Raw genomic sequence first — 20,840 nt, 5'->3', positions numbered from 1 at the left:
TCAGTCGCTAAGTCATATTCGACTGTTTGCGACTACATGGACTGCAGCATGCCAGGCTTCCCTGTCCTCCATTATTTCCTGGATTTGCTCACATCCATGTCCAGTAAGTCAACTCTTTGCATCAGGTGGCCAAAGTATTAGAGCTTCAGTATATTTCTACAGGAGAACCCCAATGTAGAGAAGTGTTGGTCAAAGAGTTATTTTTCCAAGAGTTGTATCAGTGTATGCTCCCAGGAGATCCATATGTACAATTTACTACTACACCCTCCTAGTACTGGATGTTGTAAATCATTTTAATTTTTGCTAATCCAAGAAAAGAAAATTAGTTTTGGGGTTGTGTGGCAGCACAATATTCACATCAATATATTTCAGTTAATTTAAAAAATTTATTAGCACCAGAATATCCAGTTTTGTTAGATTAAAGTATGTCCTGTAGTGAATACTTTCTTTAAAAAGTTCTTAAGTCTGGATCTACTCAGGCTCCCTGAAATAGTCAGTGGGTACATATTGCAGATCTTCTTTCTTCATGAAATGCTATAGCATTACTTGAATAGGGTTTGTATTCAAATTCACCTAATTCACTCTGGGGAGAAAAAGGGAGTAACAGTTTAAATATGCAAATAACTTGATATTCCATTCAGTAAACGCTAGCCCTAGGTAATTATACATTAAGCCTGACTAGTCCTATGAAAAAAAATGTCAGTGACTTTAACGGACTCTCCACTGCTGATGAGAAATTAATCTCATTGGACTGATGGCAGGGTTGCTGGTGATAACTGTCAACATTTTGGTGGAAGAAACTGAAGTACTCATTAAGCATCCTAAAGAAGGAGTGGTTAACAAAAACTCAAGGGACAAACATTAAAACAAAACCTGACTATATAGTCTTATTTTAAAAATCTTATATGTATTCTCTCTCTCCCTCTGATTGGCTTTTTGTCTTCCTCAAACAGAGTGTGGAAAGAGGTCCTGACGGTGCCGAGGCAAGTCTCAGGAGACCTAGAGAAATTCCGTACTAAGGACGTGGAGGGTTTGTTTTTTCACTTCTGGTTGCAGCTGGTGCGTACGCGAGGCGAGGAGTAAACATCCGGGCTCGCTTGGTTAGTTCTTTCCTTGAAACGAAAGGAGAAACTACGCAGATTCCCCGGTGACTCAGACGATAAAGCGTCTGCCTACAATGCGGGAGACCCGGGTTCAATCCCTGGGTCGGGAAGATACCCTGGAGAAGGAAACGGCAACCCACTCCAGTATTCTTGTCTGGAGAATCCCGTGGATGTAAGAGCCAGTCCACAGGGTCGCAAAGAGTCGGACATGACTGAGTCACTTCACGTCCTTGAAGGGAAGAAAATTCAGCACGTCTCAATCCATTTCAGAAACGAGAGAGCACTCACGAGCCACCGGGCAGAAATACCAATCCCGCTCCGTCACTTCTCTTCAGACCTAAGCAGGGAGATACAAAAGAAACTGACGCCAACGCGAGGTATTAAAACAGGGACGTGCCTCTTCCTTCCGCGACTTCGCGTCACCGCGGGCCCCTGGGGCGGGGCTGAGCGTTCCTTCCGGCTTGCGGGCGGAAGTGGGCGAATTTGAATTGTGTGGGCCGTTTGGTGTAGCAGCTCGAGGATGGCGTGTGGCGCAGCGCGGGAAGGGAAAAGTGACACGGCCTCTCTGGAACTTCTGCCCAGTGCGCCTCGGTGAGTGGATGTGGAACAGCAAGAAATGGTATATTCCAAGGAGAGAAGCAGGACCGTCGGATGGGTCAGGGGGTCGGGGAGACCGGACAGTACAGCGGGGGCCTCGGAGAGCCTTTGAGGTGTCTTGTAGTGGGGCCGGACGTGAGGACTTTGGAAGTTGGCGCAGGGGGAGCCTCTCCCGGGTCAGCGCTGCAAACAGATGGCGTACACACCCCAGCTCTAGAATACTGGGGATTCGGCGGCCCGACCGCCCCCGAAACTTTAAACTGTCGTCTTTCTGGTAATTGCAATTCAGTATTTCCGCCAAATAGGCTCAAGTACTGCAGCTTCAGCAGTAGTTATTGCTGAAGTATTACCATACCCAAAAGAATCTTCGTTTATTAAAGGTGGAAGGTTGGGAGCAGGTTTAGAATGAAGAAATGTTCTACGTTCCTTCTAAAAGGAGTAGTCTTTCTTACAGTGGACCGCAGGAAATTGGCAGTCTTTGAAATACCTGGTGGGGATTTAAATTGAAATCTGAGTATCCTTTGTATTCAAAACCCGGATATTTTTCATGTACCGCAAAAATCTGAGACTCTTGCTTATTTAAATTGGCTGTATGGTAACAGCGGTGAGTCACAAGGGTGTTAGTTTGCTAACAATAGGGATAAGGTTTAGTTCCACAGACCTGCCTTTTCATCCCCGTCATTCATTGGCCGATTGGGTTGTTGTGGAGTCATTTCGAAAGTACTAAATTTTCTGACATCAGGTTTTGTTTTGGGTTTTTATTTTACTTATTATTAATGACCGACTGCCTCAAAAATCAATTCTGTCTAACCTCCCAACAAAGCCATGCCTTCTGGAATAGTTTAAATGTGTACCCTACTTGTAAACTATAAGTAAGCATTTAAATGTGTAGAAATTTTATATCTTGGCTTGTTGAAAACTGTCAGACAAATTTTGTGTTGCTTTATAGGATCAGATATTTTATGCTTCTTCTAAGATTTTAACATCAAGGTATCATACCATATAAATGTATAAGTTTCTTTTAAAAAGTAGGGCTTTTTCAGAATAAATATCCCTTTGTCCAGTGCTGGCTACTCCTACTCCTCCGTCCCTGCTAATGAACTTTTGTTTCATTATTAGCCAGGAAAAATAAATGTAAATATTCAGTAGTTATGGTAATTAAAATTTAAAAATTAATGTAAGACTGCAGCAAGACATTAGCTGTACTTTGTTAAGGTTTGCTTAATTCAGATCTTATGATTCTACTTATTATAAGCCACCAGCAAATAGTAATTTCCCCTGTAGAATTCATCTCTACATTTTCTGTTCCTTTTCCTTACCTGGACTCTTTGTTTTTTTTTTTGCTGTATCTACCTGAATCAGTGGATTTCAATTTTTATTGTGTACCCATTACCTTGAAGGATTTGTTAAGTGCTGATTCCTGTATTTCAAATCTCAGAAATTATAATCCCATAAATCTGGAGGATAGTGTTCTGTAAATTTAATTTGAAGGTTAGAAATTTTGATGAATATTTTAAAAACACTGACTTGGTCTCTCTTAGAGAAGCATTGTAATATGTTGGTTAAGGTCATGAAAGTGGAGCCAGATTGCTTGCATTTAAATTCTGTTCTTGTGACTTGGTAGCTGTCTGACCCTAAGGCTGTTAGTTCCTTAACCTTTCAGTGCTTAAATTCCCTCAGTTATAGTGGAGATAATAGCAATATCTATCTGGTAGGACTATTGTGAGAATCAAATGAATTAAACACATTAAAATCTTAGAATAGTGTGTGGTACATAGTGAATGATACTTGCATCTGCTATGATATCGAGTTACTCTAAGCATTATACGTACATTATGTCGTTAATCTTCAAAATAGCGTTGTAATATTTACTATTTTTTTCAGATAAGAAAACTTAGCCTATGAAGGTTTTAGCAGTTTGTTCTCATACAACTAGTAAAATGTTCAAACTAGGACAAAAACTAGATTTTGTTAGAAATTTTATACTTCTTACTGATTGATTTATTGTAATGCTTCCTACCTCTATCTGCAATCTCTCCTTCCAAATGTTGCTCTTTAAAAAATTTCTGATGGCCTCTCATCATCTACCATATATATATTTCAAATTTCTTAGCTTTTTTTTTTTTTTCCCAAAAACCTTCTCAATCTGGTTCCAACCTCTTTTTAAGAATTATCCTCATAATTTTCTGCCATTCTTTTCCATCCTGTGATGTTCTGTGGTATTACCACAATACTCCAGATCTCTTCTATCATATTTGTGCAGTTAGTCATTGACCTTTTATATTTCTCCTTAAAATTTGACCTAGTAGGTTTCAGGTACCTTCCTAGACTTAGCCAGTGAAGTGCTTCTTCCTCAGTGCAGTTTGTATATGTGCTAGCGTGCTCAATTGTGTCTAACTCTTTGTGATCCCATGGAGCCCACCAGGCTCCTCTGTCCTTGGGATTTTCCAGGCAAGAATACTGGAGTAGGTTACCATTTCTTACTCCAGGCATCTTCCCAGCCCCGGGATCAAACTCAAGACTCTCGAATCTCCTGCACTGGCAGGCAGATTCTTTATCAGTGGGAAGCCCTCAGTGCATGGTTTAGTTGTAAACAAAATAGCTCTTGTCTTCTTTTGTCTTTATATCTGCAGTTCTAGGTTCAGAACAGTATCTTTATAGTCTGAAACTGTGTGTTCAGGGGGTGCTTATTATTTTAAAAATTTTAACACATTATGTCTTATTAAGCTGAAAAAGTTAAAAATTGAAAGATGACAGAATATAATTCTGTGTAGCTGTGGTAGAGATTTTAGTGATATCATATAGTTTGTAAATTACACAACTATGGAAAAATAAGTATTGAAGTTGTAGAATTAGAAGACATTTTATATGGGAAAAAATTTAAGATTTTTAAAAATTTCTTTAAGAGCAGTATTTGCTAATATTCACAGAACTCTGAATGCTTTATACATATTTCTCATTTAACCTTTAGAGCCATTTTCTTATTATCCCTATATTAAGGTGAAAAAACTGAGGCAACAAAAGATTTAGTAACTTTAAAAAAATTTTTATTTTGTTTTTTTTTGCATTTAATTTCCTTCCATGCAGGATTTTTTTTATTATAAGATATATTTTAAGTGTAATTTAAAAAATAACTTTATAACAGAGAATTAGCCTCATTTGTACACAGATGATCACTTCTACATTAATTCAGTTCTAAATTAAGAGAATATTGGGAAATTAAAAACAGAAAAGTTTGCCTTTCCTTTGTGGTTTAAACAGGTAAGATTGTTACCTGACTTCATTGCCCACAGCCTTTTCTTTAGAAACCTGTCAGTGTTATAGGCACATCATTCTGATGACCAGAGAGTAAAGGTTTGGACTTAAGAGCATATGATCCCACATACCTTCTCCAGCCAAAGTAGTTATTTGAATCAGAGCTGAATGACTGATGCAGCTAGACCATTCACATCATTTCTTGAATTTTGGAATTGGGATATCCAGAGACTGTTGAGAACCAAGGTGGAAAGGTCGTTACATTCTGAGATGACAATGAAATGATGAAGAAACATGAACAATGGACATTGAGAGCCAGTATATAGAGAGGGACGGAAGGAAAACCTATTCCCGGAGGACTAGCTGTGAAGTAAGTCAATATAAACTTATAACTTAATTGCTTTTCCTTTTTAAAGACTGGATTTTTGTAAGAGCAATTTTGTTGTTGTTTAGTTGCTAAATCGTATCTGACTCTTTTGCAACCCCATGGACTGTAGCCTGCCAGGTTCCCCTGTCCATGAGATTTCCCAGGCAAGAAATCTCTTGCCTCCTGCAGCCGATCTTCCTGACCCAAGGATCAAACCTGTGTCTCTTGTATTGGCAGGCAGATTCTTTACCACTCAGCCACCTAGGAAAGCCAAAGAGCAGTTTTAGTTCACAGCAAAATTGAGGGGAAGATGATAGAGATTTCCCATGTACCGCCTTCCCCACACATGCATAGTCTCTCCCATTATAAACATTCCCCTTTAGTGTGGTACATTTGTTACAATTGATGAGCTTACATTGACACAAGGTAAAGTCTGTAGTTCATGCCATGTGATGATATGTTTGTATACAAAGGGAAACTTCAACTACCTTCAATTACAACTTTTTACAATAATGCCAGTGTCCACGTTAATTGGTATTTTGTTTGTCAAGTGAAAGTCAGTCATGTCTGTGCCACCCCATGGACTATACAGTCCGTGGAATTCTCTAGCCAGAATACTGGAGTGGGTAGCCTTTCCCTTCTCCAGGGGATCTTCCCAGCCCAGGGATCGAACCCAGGTCTCCTGCATTGCAGGTGGATTCTTTACTAGCTGAGCCACAGAAGAATATTAAAATTACTGAGGGAAGCACTGGTGGGTGTCTCTCTTAGTATGTAAGCTTATGTTAACTCTTAAGAGAGTTAAACCCAAACTAAATACTAAGTTTTGCCTGGGTTTTATATTTTTTATGCCTCTTTTTCTGTAGTGCTTCCAGTAGCCTAACATCAAACAACTTTTTTTGGTCTCAGATTTTCGAATTTATCTATTTTTCTGGAATGCTGCTATTGAAATTTCTCTTACAAATGAATGGTATTTGTAGTAGTAGTAGGCTTTGTAGTTTTGAAATATTTGGGGCTTATTCACTGTGGAATTGGTTTAAAACTGGTGTGGAGTTTTTCATTGAAGAATATCTCATGGTCAGTTTTATTGATCCATTTTTCCTATAACTTCCTTTGCAATGATTCTAAAGTAAAATATTTTTATTCAGACGCTTTACCATCTGAGCCACCAGGGAAATCCTTTATTTATTTAGTAAATATTTATTGATCATTATGCTGGGCATGGTTGGATGTTTTTGTTTTTCAAGTCTGTCCCATAATCTTAGTCATCATAAGGATACTTCAGGATTATATAGTGCTTTACAGTTTATATAGCTTAACAGATTCTTTAGGATCTTATGACCCTGCAAGGTAATAAATTTCCCATAAGGAAATTGAGTCCTGCTCTAAATCTCACATAATTCCACAGTTCTCACTAGGGCAAGAACCCAGTTATTAATTTTTTTCCTTCCATGGTGCCTCAGTGATAAAGAATTCACCTGCCAGTGCAGTAGGTGTGGGCTCCATCCCTGTGTTGGGAAGATCCCCTGGAGGAGGAAATGGAAACCCACTCCAGTATTCTTGCCTGGGAAATCCCATGGACAGAGGAGCCTGGAGGGCTACAATCCATGGGGGTCACACAGAGGTCAATACAACTTAGTGACTACACAGCACCCACAACTTGATGTTATACATTCTGTGCCTGCTTACTCAGTCATTTTGGCTCTTTACAACCCCATGGACTGTAGCCCTCCAGGCTCCTCTGTCCATAGAATTTTTTAGGCAAGAATACTGGAGTGGCCTGCCATTTCCTACTCTGGGGATCTTCCCAACCTGTGGATCGAACTCTTGTCTCTTGTGTCTCCTACATTGGCAGGTGGATTCTTTATCAACTATTTCACCTTTGTTGTTGTTCAGTTGCTAAGTCATGTCCAATTCTTTGAGACCCCATGGACTGCAGCATTCCAGGCTTCCCTGTCCTTCATTATCTCCCAGCATTTGCTCACGTTCATGTCCATTGAGGTGGTAATCCTATCTAATCATTTCAACCTCTGCTGCCTCCTCCTCCTCTTGCCCTCAGTTTTTCCCAACATCAGGGTCTTTTCCAATGAGTCAGCTCTGCATCAAGCAGCCAAAGTATTGGAGCTTCAGATTTAGCATCAGTCCTTCCAATGAGTATTCAGGGTTGATGTCCTTTAGGATTGACTAGTTTGATCTCCTTGCAGTCCAAGAAACTATCAAGAGTCTTCTCCAGGACCGCAGTTCGAAAGCATCAATTCTTCAGCACTCAGTCTTCTTTATAGTCCAGCTCTCAGGTCTGTACAAGGCTACTGAAAATGCCATAGCTTTGATTCTATGGGCCTTTGTCAGCAAAGTGATGTCTTTGCTTTTTAATACACTGTCTAGGTTTGTCATAGCTTTCCTTCCAAGGATCCAGTTTTAATTTCATGACTGCAGTCACCATCTGCAGTGATTTTGGAGCCCAAGAAAAGAAAATCTGACACTGCTTCCACTTACTCCCCTTCTGTTTGCCATGATGTGATGGGACCAGCTGTCATGTTCTTCATTTTTGAATGTTGACTTTTAAACCACCTTTTTACTCTCCTTTTTCACCTTCATCAAGAGGCTCTTTAGTTCCACTTCACTTTCTGCCATTAGACTGGTATCATCTGCGTATTTGAGGTTGTTGATACTTCTCCCAGCAATTAGCATTAAGTAATATTCTGTTGTCTAGGTGTACCATAGTTTATCTGTTCATCTACTGAAGGACATTTTAACTGTTTCCAAGCTGTAAGCATCTCTGTGAAAGTTTTGTTGTGAACATAAATTTTTATCTCTTTTGGTTAAATACCAAGATGCATGACTGCATAACTGAGGTAAATCCTGCTTGGCTGTGGTATATAATTCTTTTTATACATTGTTTGATTTGATTAGCTAATATTTTATTGTGGCATCTGTATTCATGAGTTTGTGTTTTTTTCTTTTGTGATGTCGTTGTTTTTTTTTTTTTTTTTTTTTTTGCTATTAGGTACATGCTGGCCTAATGGAGTAAATTGGAAGTAGTCCCACTCCTAAAGATATTGTAGAGAATTGGTATAATTTCTCCTTAAATGTTTGATAGAATTTTATAGTGACCCATCTGGGCCTGGTGCTTTCTGTTTTGAAAGGTTACTAATTATTGATTCAGTTTCTTTAATACAGTTATATTCAGATTGTTTATTTTTTATTGTGTTTCAGCAAAAGTTGTGTTTTTCAAAGAATTGGTTTGTTTTATGGGGCTTCCCTGATAGCTCAGTTGATAAAGAATTTGCCTGCAATGCAGGAGACCCCTGTTTGACTCCTGGGTTGGGATGATCCTCTGGAGAAGGGATAGGCTACCCACTCCAGTATTCTTGGGCTTCCCTTGTGGCTCAGCTGGTAAAGAATCCACATGCAGTGCAGGAGACCTAGGTTCAATCCCTGGGTTGGGAAGATATCCTGGAGAAGGGAAAGACTACCCACTCTAGTATTCTGGCCTGGAGAATTCCATGGAGTCCATGGGGTCCAAAAAGTCAGACACAACTGAGCAACTTTCACTTTCATCCAGCTTATCAAATTATCAAATTTATGGCTGTAGAGTTGTTCATGTATGTGTTAGTCTCTCAGTTGTGTCCAACTCTTTGTGACCCCATGGACTGTAGTCTGCCAGGTTCCTCTGTCCATGGAATTCTCCAGGCAAGAATACTGGACTATTGGAGTGGGTTGCCATTCCCTTCACCAGGGAATCTTCTCGACCCAGGGATGGAATCTGCATCTCCTGCATTGGCAGGTGGGTTCTTTACCACTAGCGCCACCTGGGAAGCCCAGAGTTGTTCATAGTATTGCTATATATATATATATATATATATATATTTTTTTTTTTTTTTTTTTTCAATGCCACAGGGTTCTTGAAAGTTTAGTTCCCTGGCCAGAGATCAAACACATGCTCCACTTGCTCCCTGCAGTGGAAGAGCAGATTCTTAACCACAGAACTTCAGGGAAATCCCTCCATCCATTTGCTTTTAATCTATGTTTAAAGTGGGTATTGAGATAACATATACTTAGGTCTTATTTTTTAATCTACGGTGACAAATCTGTCTTCTAGTTGATGCATTTAGACCATTGGCATTCAAAATGATTATTAATATGGATGAATTAATAAATATTAATTCATATAAATATTTGTTAATTCTACCATATTTGTTACTGTTTTCTATTTGTTGCCCTTGTTCTTTGTTCATATATTTAGCTCCACTCTGTGGTTTTAATTGAGCATATAGAAGTTTTCATTTTATTTTTACTTATTCCTGGAAACTTCTTTTCTTTATATAGATGTGAATTTCTGACCTATATCATTTTCCTTCTCTTTCAAGAGCTTCTCATAACATACCTTGAAAGGCAGGTCTACTGGCAACATATTCCACCAATTTTTGTTTAAGAAAGTCTTTATTTCTCTTTCATTTCTAAAGATAATTTCACAGGATACAGAATTCTAGGCTTTTTTTCCCTCCCCTCCCTGCCCCCCAATACTTGAAATATTTCTCCTTTAAATATTACTCCTCTCTTTACTTGCGTAGTTTCTGAGGAGAAATTGGATGTAATCCCTACTCTTGTTTATCTATTAGGTAAGATTATTTTCCCCTGTAACTTTTTTCAGGAGTTTTATTCTTTATCTTTAATTTTCTGTAGTTTGAAATAATATGTGTAGGTGTAGTTTTTTGGCAGTTACCCTGCTTGGAGTTCTGCAACTTCCTGGATCTTTTGTCTGGTGTCTGCATTACTTTGTTATTGTTTCAAATGTTACTTCTGTTACTTTCTATCTTCTTCTGGTAGTCCAAGAACTTTTGTTATGCTTTCTGTGGTTATCTCACAGTCCTTGGATATTCTCTTTTTATTTTTGTTTTGTTTTGTCTTGGTTTTTGTCCTCTTTGCTTTTTAGTTTTCAAAGTTTCTGTTCAGATATTTTTAAGTTTTTAGAGGTCTTTCCTCAGCCTTGTCCCATCTGCAATAAGTCCCCTATGTATAAAGTTTAAAGTTGTGAATTTTCAAAGATTGGAATGTGTGTTTGCATGTCCAGTCACATATTATGTGTGTGGCATACGTTGTCACATGTGTGCATCCCCTACAAATGGTTGTGCTTTTGTATAGTTTTGTTGTTGTTGTTCAGTTGCTTGGTCATATCCAACTCTTTGACTCTGTGGACTGCAGGCTCCTCTGTCCTTCACTATCTCCTGGAGTTTGCTCCGATTCGTGTCCATTGAGTCAGTGATGCTCTCTAACCAGTCATCCTCTGCCACCGTCTTCTGCTTTCGCCTTCAGTCTTCCCCAGCATCAGGGTCTTTTCCAGTGAGTCGGCTCTTCCCATCAGGTAGGTGGCCAGAGTATTGGAGCTTCAGCTTCAGCATTAGTACTTCCAATGAAAATTCAGGACTGATTTTCTTTAGGATTGACTGATTTGATCTCCTTGCAGTCCAGGGGAGTCTCAAGCATCTTCTCCTGTACCACAATTGTAACACATCAGTTATTCAGCACTCGGAGTTCTTTATGGTCTAACTCTCACATCCATACATGACCAGTGGAAAAACCATAGCTTTGACCATATGGACCTTTGTTGAAAAGGTATAGTGTTTTACTGTACAGTAATGTACTCAACATTCAGAAAACTGAGATCATGACATCTGGTCCCATCACTTCGTGGCAATAGATGGGAGAATGGTGGAAACAGTGAGATTTTATTTTGGGGGGCTGCAAAATCAGTGCAGATGGTGACTGCAGCCATGAAATTAAAAGACGCTTGCTCCTTGGAAGAAAAGTTATGACCAACCTAGATGGCGTATTAAAAGGCAGAGACGTTACTTTGCTGACAAAGATCTGTCTAGTCAAAGCTATGGTTTTTCCAGTAGTCAGGTATGGATGTGAGAGCTGGACTATAAAGAAAGCTGAGTGCTGAAGAATTGATGCTTTTGAACTGTGGTGTTGGAGAAGTCTCTTGAGAGACCCTTGGACTGCAAGGAGATCCAACCAGTCCATCTTAAAGGAAATCAGTCCTGAATATTCACTGGAAGGATTGATGCTGCAGCTGAAACTCCAATACTTTGGTCACCTGATGTGAAGAACTGACTCATTAGAAAAGACCCTGATGCTAGGAAAGATTGAAGGCTGGAGGAGAAGGGGACGACAGAGGATGAGATAGTTTGATGGCATCACCAACTGGATGGACCCGAGTTTGAGTAAACTCTGGGAGTTGGTGATGGACAGGGAGACCTGGCGTGCTGCAGTCCATGGGGTTGCAAAGAATTGGACGTGACTGAGCAACTGAACTGAACTGAACTGAATGTATAGAAGACAGTATTTTTATTTCAAGCCCAGGATGTCTGGAGTGTTAAAGCAGTGATGATGTAGCTGGTACTACTAAGTACTGCTAAGCTGGTACTATAGCAGAAAGCAATAATGATGGAAACAAAAGTGAAAATAATTGAAAGAGTGGAGCAAGGTGAAAAGATGGCAGATATTGCACATTCTTATAACATGAATTATTTAACCAGGCATGATTCTAAGAAACAAAAACAGGGTCATGGAACAGGTGAAGTCTACTATGCCAGTGATGTTGACAATAATATCAAAGAAGCATGGAAAAGTGATGGAGAAACTTCTCTGTGTGTGGCTGCAGGATCAGTGTCAGTGTCAAGTCCCTCTCAGCTTAATGTTGATTCAACAGGAAGCTCAATGCCTTTATGAAGACTTGAAGAAGAAACTGAGTGAAGAATCAGATAGCATCTTTTAATGCCGCCTTGGCTGGATTCATCAGTTTGAGGCTAGAGCCAGCCTTCATAGAGTAAAAGTAAGTGGCGAGGTGGTGAGTGCAGATAAACTAGTTGCCCATTAATTTCCTGAAATACTTTAAGAAATTATTGATGAAGATGCGTGTTTACCTGAGTAGGTATCTTGTGGATGAGACCAGACTGTACTGGAAGAAGATGCCAAACCGAAGTTATATCAGTAAGAAAGAAAAGTGATGCCAGGCAGTAAAGCAGCCAAAAAATAGGCTAACTCTGTTGTTTGGTGTCAGTGCTTCTGGCGATACGAAGCTGAAAATTCTCTTATCATTCAGTTTATCATTCAGAGAACCTAAGAGCCCTTAAAAACATAGCCAAGGGCTCTCTTCCTGTTATGTGGAATAGTAACCCCAAAGCCTAGGTTACATAGGCCATTTTCCAGGACTGATTCTTCCACCACTTAATCCTGGAGATAGAGAAATACTGCTTGAAGAAGCACATACCCCTTCAACATTCTTTCGCTACTCAACAGTGCTCCAGGCCACCCCTCATTCATGACTGACTTCATCCTACCATCAAAGGAGTGCATCTGCCACCAAATATTTTGTCACTCATCCAGCCTGTGGACCAGGGAGTTATAGCAACTTTCAAGAAATATTTACATCACACTTCTTGTCAGGCAGTAAAGGTGGGTGATGAATCAGGAACAACCTTGTGACAGTTCTGAAAAGACTGTAGCATCTACAAGGCCATAAAAAACATTGACTTTGCTTGGCATGAAATTACAGTCGTCACCATAAATGGGGTTTGGAGGAACCTTTGCCTGTAGTTTGTTCACGATTTTCATGTATTTGAGAAGGTGAATAAGGAGTCCAAAGAAGTCTTCTGCAGCACATTGACCCTTAGCAAGACGTTAGAGCTAAATCTGTAAGAGGATGATTGCACTGAACTGCAGCTTACTAATGAAGGCATGATGAAATAAATAGAGGCCAAGAGAAAGGACCGAGAGAGACAAGAGGAAGAAGTAACTGAAGAATTCATAACACAGGAAATGGCAAGAGAATTTTCTTGATTTGAGGAAGCACTGTTAGTTTTTAAGGCACAGACCCCAAATGTAGAACAGTACATGAAGGTTGTAGCCGCTGTTCAGAATGCAGCCCAGTGCTAAAACCATGTCATCTATGATGAGAAAAGAAGAGCTACTACCCAGGCATCACTGAATAATTTTTTCAAGAGGGTAGATAGAATTGAATCCACCAAGGAACCAGAACCTGTGCCATCAATGTCAGGCATGAGTGAAATTGCAGCTTGCCCTCCATCTCCTACTGCTGGTGATCCTTCAGCTCTACCACCTACCACTTCCTCTTCCTCCTCTAGTCAGTAACTCGTCTTGCCAGCTCACTTGATGCCATCTCCTGTGTGCCAGTTGTTGTACTGTACTGTAAGATTCAAAATTTTTATTTTTCATGTCTGTTTATTTTTTATGTGTCATTTGTGTGAAATATTTTAAGCCTTCTGCAGTACAGTACTATATTACTGATTGTGTTAGTTGGTTACCTGGGCTAACTTTATTGGACTTAGGAACACACTCTCAGAATGGAACTTGTTCATATGTGGGGGACTTACTGAACTAGTTAGTTATTCTACCAAAGACATTCTTCATTTCCATTAGCATTTTTGATCTCTAGCATTTCTTTCTGGTTCTTTTTTAGGATTTCTGTTTCTCTGTTTACATTACCTATCTGATCTTGTATATTGCCTACTGTATCCATTAGAGCCCTTAGCATGTCACTCATAGTTATTTCAAATTCTTTGTTCTAATAGGAATGGATAAAGATGATGTGGTACATAAGTACACTAGAATATTACCCAGCCATTAAAAAGAATGAAATAATGCCATTTGTAGCAACATGGATGGATCTAGAGATTGTCATACTGAGTGAAGTAGGTCAGAGAAGGAGAAGTAATATATGACATCCCTTATATTGGAATCTAAAAAGAAATAATAAAAATGACCTTACAAAACAGAAAGAGACTCATAGACTAGAAAACTAACTTTTGGTTCTGGGGTGGAACTTTTGGTTTGGGGGCGGGGTGGAAGAGGGTGGGCAATGGGAAGGGATAGTTGGGGAGTTTGGGATGGACATGTACACACTGCTATATTTAAAATGGATAACCAATAAGGACTTACTGTATAACACATGGAACTCTGCTCAATGTTATGTGGCAGCCCTAATGGGAGGGGAGTTTGGGGGAGAATGGATATGTGTATATATATGGCTCAGTCCCTTTGCTGTTCACCTAAAACTATCACAACATTGTTAATTGGCTATACCCCAATACAAAATGAAGAGTTTTAAAAAATCTTGTTTTGATAAATCTATCAACATGCCTGCCTTGTCTGGTTCTGATGTTTGCTCTGCCTTTTCAAAATGTGCATTTAGCTCTTTGATATGTCTTGTAATTTTTTTCTTGATAGCTAGATATGAGGTACTGAATACAAGGAATTGCTGTAAATAAGTCATTAGTAACAAGGTGGTAAGATGTAGAAGGGAAGTGTTTTCTAGTTCTGTGATTAAGTCTCATTCTTTTTAAGGCTATGCCTCTGGACTGTGAAGTTTACAATAACTTAGTTTTCTTCTCCCCTTTTCCATGGGACAGGATGGCTAGAGTATGGTGGAGTTTGGTATTAATATTTTTCTTTTCCTGGTCATTTAGGCTCTGATAATACACTAGCAGGTTAGGCTCTGGCTAATTAGTTTCTCCTGAGGGAAGGCCTTATTAAGAAGAACAGAGTGCTTTGGTGTATTTAAAAATGGGCTTCTCCGGTGGCTTAGCATTAAAAGAATCCTCCTGCATTGCAAGTGCCCCAGGAGACATGGGTCCGATCCCTGGGTCAGGAAGATCCCCTGGAGAAGGGCATGGCAACCCACTCCAGTATTCTTGCCTTGGGAATCCCATGGACAGTGGAACCTGGTGGGCCACAGTCCATGGGGTTGCAAAGAGTTGGACACAATTGAAGCAACTTAGCATGCACTAGTTTCCCCTGAGGGAAGAAAGAACAGAGTGCTTTAATGTATTTAAAAATGGTAGTTTACCCTCGCCTTGCCAGTCATAAGGGAATTTTTCTCTGATATTTACTGTGGACTTCTGGTTGCATTCCTGGTGATAATGGTGAGGGGCCCTGTGATTGTATGCCCCTTGAGTTTTTAACTCTCAAAGTTGTCCACACTGAGCCTCCAGCAATTAGTCAGTTATAGTGTAGGTTTTCCTTCCTGGATACTGGATCCCACAGCAGTTTCAGCTGGTAACTTTGCTCAGGTAAGCTGTGATTCCCTGTGTTCACCTCTTTCCAGTCTCAGAGGGCAGTGGTTTGCCATTACCTCTCTTACAGAGACAAGAAATATTGATTTGTCTTTTCAGCTCTTGTTAGGATGGAGAGGTGGCTTAAAAGCATCTTACGTAGTGCTTTTCCTTTAATTTAAATAAATATCTTTATTTTTTTTAAATGGTGGTTGTTAACTTTTAAACATCCGTCTGGTAGTATAATTGTATAAAATAAAATTCACCCATTTTAAGAATATAGTTCAATGAGTTTTAGTACATGTATTCATTATATTAATATTCCAAAATTTGTTTTATCAGTTGTCTGTTGATGGAGATTTAGGTTGTTTATAGTTTTTGGCTATTACAGATAAGGCAGCTGTGAACATTTGTGTACAGTGAACATATACCTTCATTTCTCTTGCTTGCCTATCTACCTATCATATGGTAGGTGTCCATTTAACTTTTTTTATCAAAGTGAAATTCACATTCATAAAAATAACCATTTTGTGGATTAAAGCTCTAAATGTAAGATCAGAAACTATAAAACTCCTAGAGAAAAACATAGGCAAAACACTCTCTGACATAAATCACAGCAGGATCCTCTATGACCCACCCCCAGAGTAATGGAAATAAAAGCAAAAATGAGAAATGGGACCTAGTTAAACTTAAAAGCTTTTGCACGACAAAGGAAACTCTAAGCAAGGTGAAAAGACAGCCTTCAGAATGGGAAAAAATAATAGCAAATGAAGCAACTGACAAAAGAATTAATCTCAAAAGCAGCTCATGCAGCTCAGTTTGAGAAAAATAAATGACCCAATCGAAAAATGAGCCAAAGAACCAAACAGACATTTCTCCAAAGAAGACATACAGATGGCTAACAAACACATGAAAAGATGCTCAACATCACTCATTATCAGAAATGCAAATCAAAACCACAGTGAGGTACCATCTCACACCAGTCAGAATGGCTGCTATCAAAAAAGTCTACAAACAATAAATTATGGAGAGGGTGTGGAGAAAAGGGAACCCTCTTACACTGTTGGTGGGAGTGCAAACTAGTACCGCCACTATGGAGAACAGTGTGGAGATTCCTTAGAAAACTGGAAATAGAGCTGCCACATGATCCAGGATTCCCACTGCTGGGCACACACACCGAGGAAACCAGAATTGAAAGAGACAGTGGCACCCCAATGTTCTTCAGAGCACTTTTTACAATAGCTAGGTCATTGAAGCAACCTAGATGTCCATTGGCAGATGAATGGATAAGAAAGCTGTGGTACATATACACAATGAAATATTACTCAGCTATTAAAAAGAACGCATTTGAATCAGGTCTAATGAGGTGGATGAAACTGGAGCCTATTATACAGAGTGAAGTAAGTCAAAGAAAAACACCAATACAGTATATTAACACATATATATGGAATTTAGAAAGATGGTAATGAAGACCCTATATGTGAGACAGCAAAAGAGACACAGATGTAAAGAACAGACTTTTGGACTCTGTGAGAGAAGGTGAGGCTGGGTGATTTGAGTGAATAGCATTGAAACATGTATATTATCATATGTGAAACAGATCGCCAGCCCAGGCTCCATGAATGAGACAGGGTGCTCAGGGCTGGTGCACTGGGATGACCCTGAGGGATAGGATGGGGAGGGAGATGGGAGGGGTAGTCAGGATGGGGAGCACATGTACACCCATGGCTGATTCATGTGAATGTATGGTAGAAACCACTACAATATTGTAAAGTAATTAGCCTCCAATTAAATAAATAAATTTTTTTAAAAAGTAACAATTTTGAAGTGTATAGCTCAGTGCGATGTATTCACACATCCACAGTGTTGTGCAACCATTACCTGTATCTAGTTCTAAAACATTGTCATCACTCTAAAAGGAAAAGTCATACCATTAAGACAGTCACTTCACATTTCCTATTTTGCCATCCCTGGAAACCCCAAATCTGCTCTGTCTCTATAGATTTACCTGTTCTAGAGACTTCATATAAGTGAGATTATACAGTCAATCTTAAAGGAAATCAACCCTGAATATTCATTGAAAGGACTTACACTGAAGCTGAAGCTCCATCCAATACATTGGCCACCTGATGCAAAGAGCCAACTCATTGAAAAAAACTGGGAAAGATTGAAGGCAGGAGGAGAAAGGGGGGCGACAGAGAATGAGATGGTTGGATGGCATCATCTACTCAATGAATATGAATTTGAGCAAACTCTGGGAGATAGTGAAGGACAGGGAAGCCTAGCGTGCTGCAGTCCATGGGGTCATCGAGTTGGACACTACTTAATGACCAGACAACAACAGTACATATATGACTTTTCATTTCTAGCTTCTTAGTGTATTTTTAGGATTCATGTATGTTGTCACATAAACCAGTACTGTATTTTCTAAAATAGCTGAATAAAATTCTTTTGTATGGATATACCACATTTTGTATACCTATTATTGATTGACAGAGAAATGAGTTTCTGTTTTTTAGCTATTGTCTGTATTGCTGTTAGGAACATTTTTGAGCAAGTTTTTGTTTGACTGTGCATGCCAAGTCACTTTAATCATGTCCAACTCTGCGACCCCACAGACTGTAGCCTGCCAGGCTCCTCAGTCCATGGAATTTTCCTGACGAGTACCGGCGTGGGTAGCCATTCCTTTTTCCAGGGGATCTTCCTGACCCAGGGATCAAACCTACATCTCCTACAGCTCCTGTGTTTCAGGTGAATTCTTTATTGGTGAGCCACCAGGAAGCCCTCTTGTTTGAATATCTGTTTTCAAATCTTTTCAGTAAGTACAGGCTTACCCAGCCATCTGAAAGTAGAGCATTCATATGACATCTTTTGTAGGCTGAAATGGGATAGAATAAAGAACTATCTTTTTTTGTAAATGAAGATCCTTTTTGGATTTCTTTTTGGTTAACAAAAACACATATTAATGTGGGTCTTTTGTAAAAGTAAAGTGGCATAAAGGGAACTTTCCAAAACTGTACCCAGTGTGATTGTTGGGTAATGTGACAATTCTGTGATGTGTTGAGCAACTGCTGAACTACTGGTCCACAGTAGCTGTACCATTTTACATTCTCATTAGCAATGTATGAGGGTTGCAATTTCTCCATATCCTTACCTTTGCTTGTTTTCCTTTTATTTTCAATTATGGTAACCTTAGTACAGATCTCAAGTGTGGTATCTCATTATGGTTTTCATTTGCATATCCAAAGGTCCGTCTAGTCAAGGCTATGGTCTTTCCTGTGGTCATGTATGGATGTGAGAGTTAGACTGTGAAGAAGGCTGAGCACCGAAGAATTGATGCTTTTAAACTGTGTTGTTGGAGAAGACTCTTGAGAGTCTCTTGGACTGCAAGGAGATCCAGCCAGTCCATTCTGAAGGAGATCAGCCCTGGGATTTCTTTGGAAGGAATGATGCTAAAGCTGAAACTCCAATACTTTGGCCACCTCATGCGAAGAGTTGACTCATTGGAAAAGATTCTGATGCTGGGAGGGATTGGGGGCAGGAGGAGAAGGGGATGACAGAGGATGAGATGGCTGGATGGCATCACTGACTCGATGGACGTGAGTCTGAGTGAACTCCGGGAGTTGGTGAGGGACAGGGAGGCCTGGCGTCCTGCGATTCATGGGGTCGCAAAGAGTCAGACACGACTGAGCAACTGAACTGAACTGAAGGAATATGATGTTGAACATTTCTTCATGTACTTGTTGCCCATTTAATTATTTTCTTGGAAGAAATGTCTGTCCAGATCCTTTCTGTTTTTCAGTTGGTTTGGTTTTTTTTTGTTGAGTTGTAAGTTTCTTATATATTCTGGATACTAGATCCTTATCGAGTCAATTAGTCAGTTCAGTCGTTCAGTCATGTCCAACTCTTTGCATCCCCATGAACTGCAGCACACTAGACTTCCCTGTCCATTACCAACTCCTGGAGCATGCTCAAACTCATGTCCATTGAGTCAGTGATGCCATCCAGCCATCTTATCCTCTTTTATCCCCTTCTCCTCCTGCCTTCAATCTTGCCCAGCGTCAGGGTCTTATCAAGTAGTGATTTTCAGATATCTTTTCTTTCCAATCTACTCTTTCTTTCTTTCTGCTTCTTATAATTTTGGTGTCATACATAAGAAACCATTGCCAAATCCAAGGTCATGTTTTTTTCTGAGATTTTTATAGTTTTGGCTCTTACATACTAAATCTTGAAACCATTTTGAGTTAATTTTTGTGTGTAGTGGGAGATAGAGATCCAACATCATTCATTTGCCTGTGGCTACCCAACTGGCCCAACACCATTTGGTGAAGAGACTGTTCTTTCTCCACTGAATGGTTTTGACATTTTTGTTGAAAATTAATTTATCATAGATGTATGGATTTATTTCTTGGCTCTTAACTTCTTCTCTATGTTTTTCCTATGCCAGTGTCACCATTTTTTTTTATTACGATCGTGTTGTAGCAAGTTTTCAAATTGGGAGGTATGATTCATTCAACTTTTTACATTGCTTTAATTATTCAGGCTCTCATAATTTCTTATGAATTTTAGGATCAGATTTTCCATTTCTATAGAAATGATCATTGGACTTTTATACGGATTGCCTTGAATATAGATTGCTTTGGGGAGAATGGCCATCTTAAAAATATGAAGTCTTCCAATCATGAACAGAGTTCTTTCCATTTATTTGGGTTGTTTCATTTCTTTTTGCAGTGGTTAGTGGCTTTCCATATATAAATCTTGTACCTCTTTGTTATATTTATTAAGTAGTTCAGTCCTTTTGATGGTATTAAAATGTTATGGATTGTTGTTTGCTGTTGTATAGAAATTTGACTGATTTTTGTGTGTTGACCTTGCATCCTACCGCTTATTTTGGATTTGTGAATTCTCACAGTATTCTATGAATTCATTAGGATTTCTTACATATAAGATCATGTCTTCTACAAGTAGAGCTACTTCTTGCTTTCAGTTTGAAAGTGAAGTGTTAGTTGCTCAATCGTGTCTGACTCTTTGTGACCCCATAGACTATAGCCTGCCAGGCTCCTCTGTCCATGGAATTTTCCAGGCAAGAACACAAGTGGGTTGCCATTTCCTTCTCCTGGGGATCTTCCTGACCCAGGAATCAAACCCATGTCTCCTACATTGCAGGTGAATTCTTTACCATCTGAGCCACTAGGGAAGTATGGATGTCTTCCCTACTTAGGACTTCCCTACTTCCCTAATTATTTTGTCTAGAACTTCTAATACAGTGTTGAATAGATAAAGTGAGAGTGGACATCACTGTTTTGCTTTGGATCTTATGTGGAAATTTTCAGTTTTTCACCATTGAGTTTGATGTTAGCTGTGGGTTTTTCATAGATGCTCTTTATCATGCTGAGGAAATTCCCTTCTGTTCCTAAATTGATAAATTTTTTTGTCGTGAAAGAG

General features: G+C 39.4%; 1 protein-coding gene across 7 annotated transcripts in view; it reads left to right on the top strand.

Annotated features, from left to right (window-relative positions):
* The first annotated feature begins 1,045 nt into the window (after window positions 1–1,045).
* G2E3 (G2/M-phase specific E3 ubiquitin protein ligase) overlaps window positions 1,046–20,840 on the top strand; it is a 72,664-nt gene continuing 52,869 nt past the window's right edge. For 2 of the 7 annotated variants that reach the window (XM_006063757.3, XM_025271542.2), the window contains exon 1: window positions 1,579–1,694. Coding sequence is in view for 3 of the 7 variants with exons in the window: in XM_025271543.2 (XP_025127328.1) it covers window positions 1,624–1,694 (71 nt within the window). In the remaining 4 variants the exon portion in view is untranslated. Of the gene's footprint in view, window positions 1,481–1,511; window positions 1,695–5,183; window positions 5,326–20,840 lie in introns of those variants that run through there. The other 5 variants (XM_025271539.2, XM_025271540.2, XM_025271543.2 and 2 more) reach the window with 5 other exon arrangements.

The sequence above is a fragment of the Bubalus bubalis genome, chromosome 20 (assembly GCF_019923935.1).
Source record: "Bubalus bubalis isolate 160015118507 breed Murrah chromosome 20, NDDB_SH_1, whole genome shotgun sequence".
In the NCBI taxonomy this organism is placed as follows: domain Eukaryota; kingdom Metazoa; phylum Chordata; class Mammalia; order Artiodactyla; family Bovidae; genus Bubalus; species Bubalus bubalis.
The sequence above is the reverse complement of the archived record's forward strand: the minus strand, read 5'-3'. Positions and strand labels throughout refer to the sequence as shown.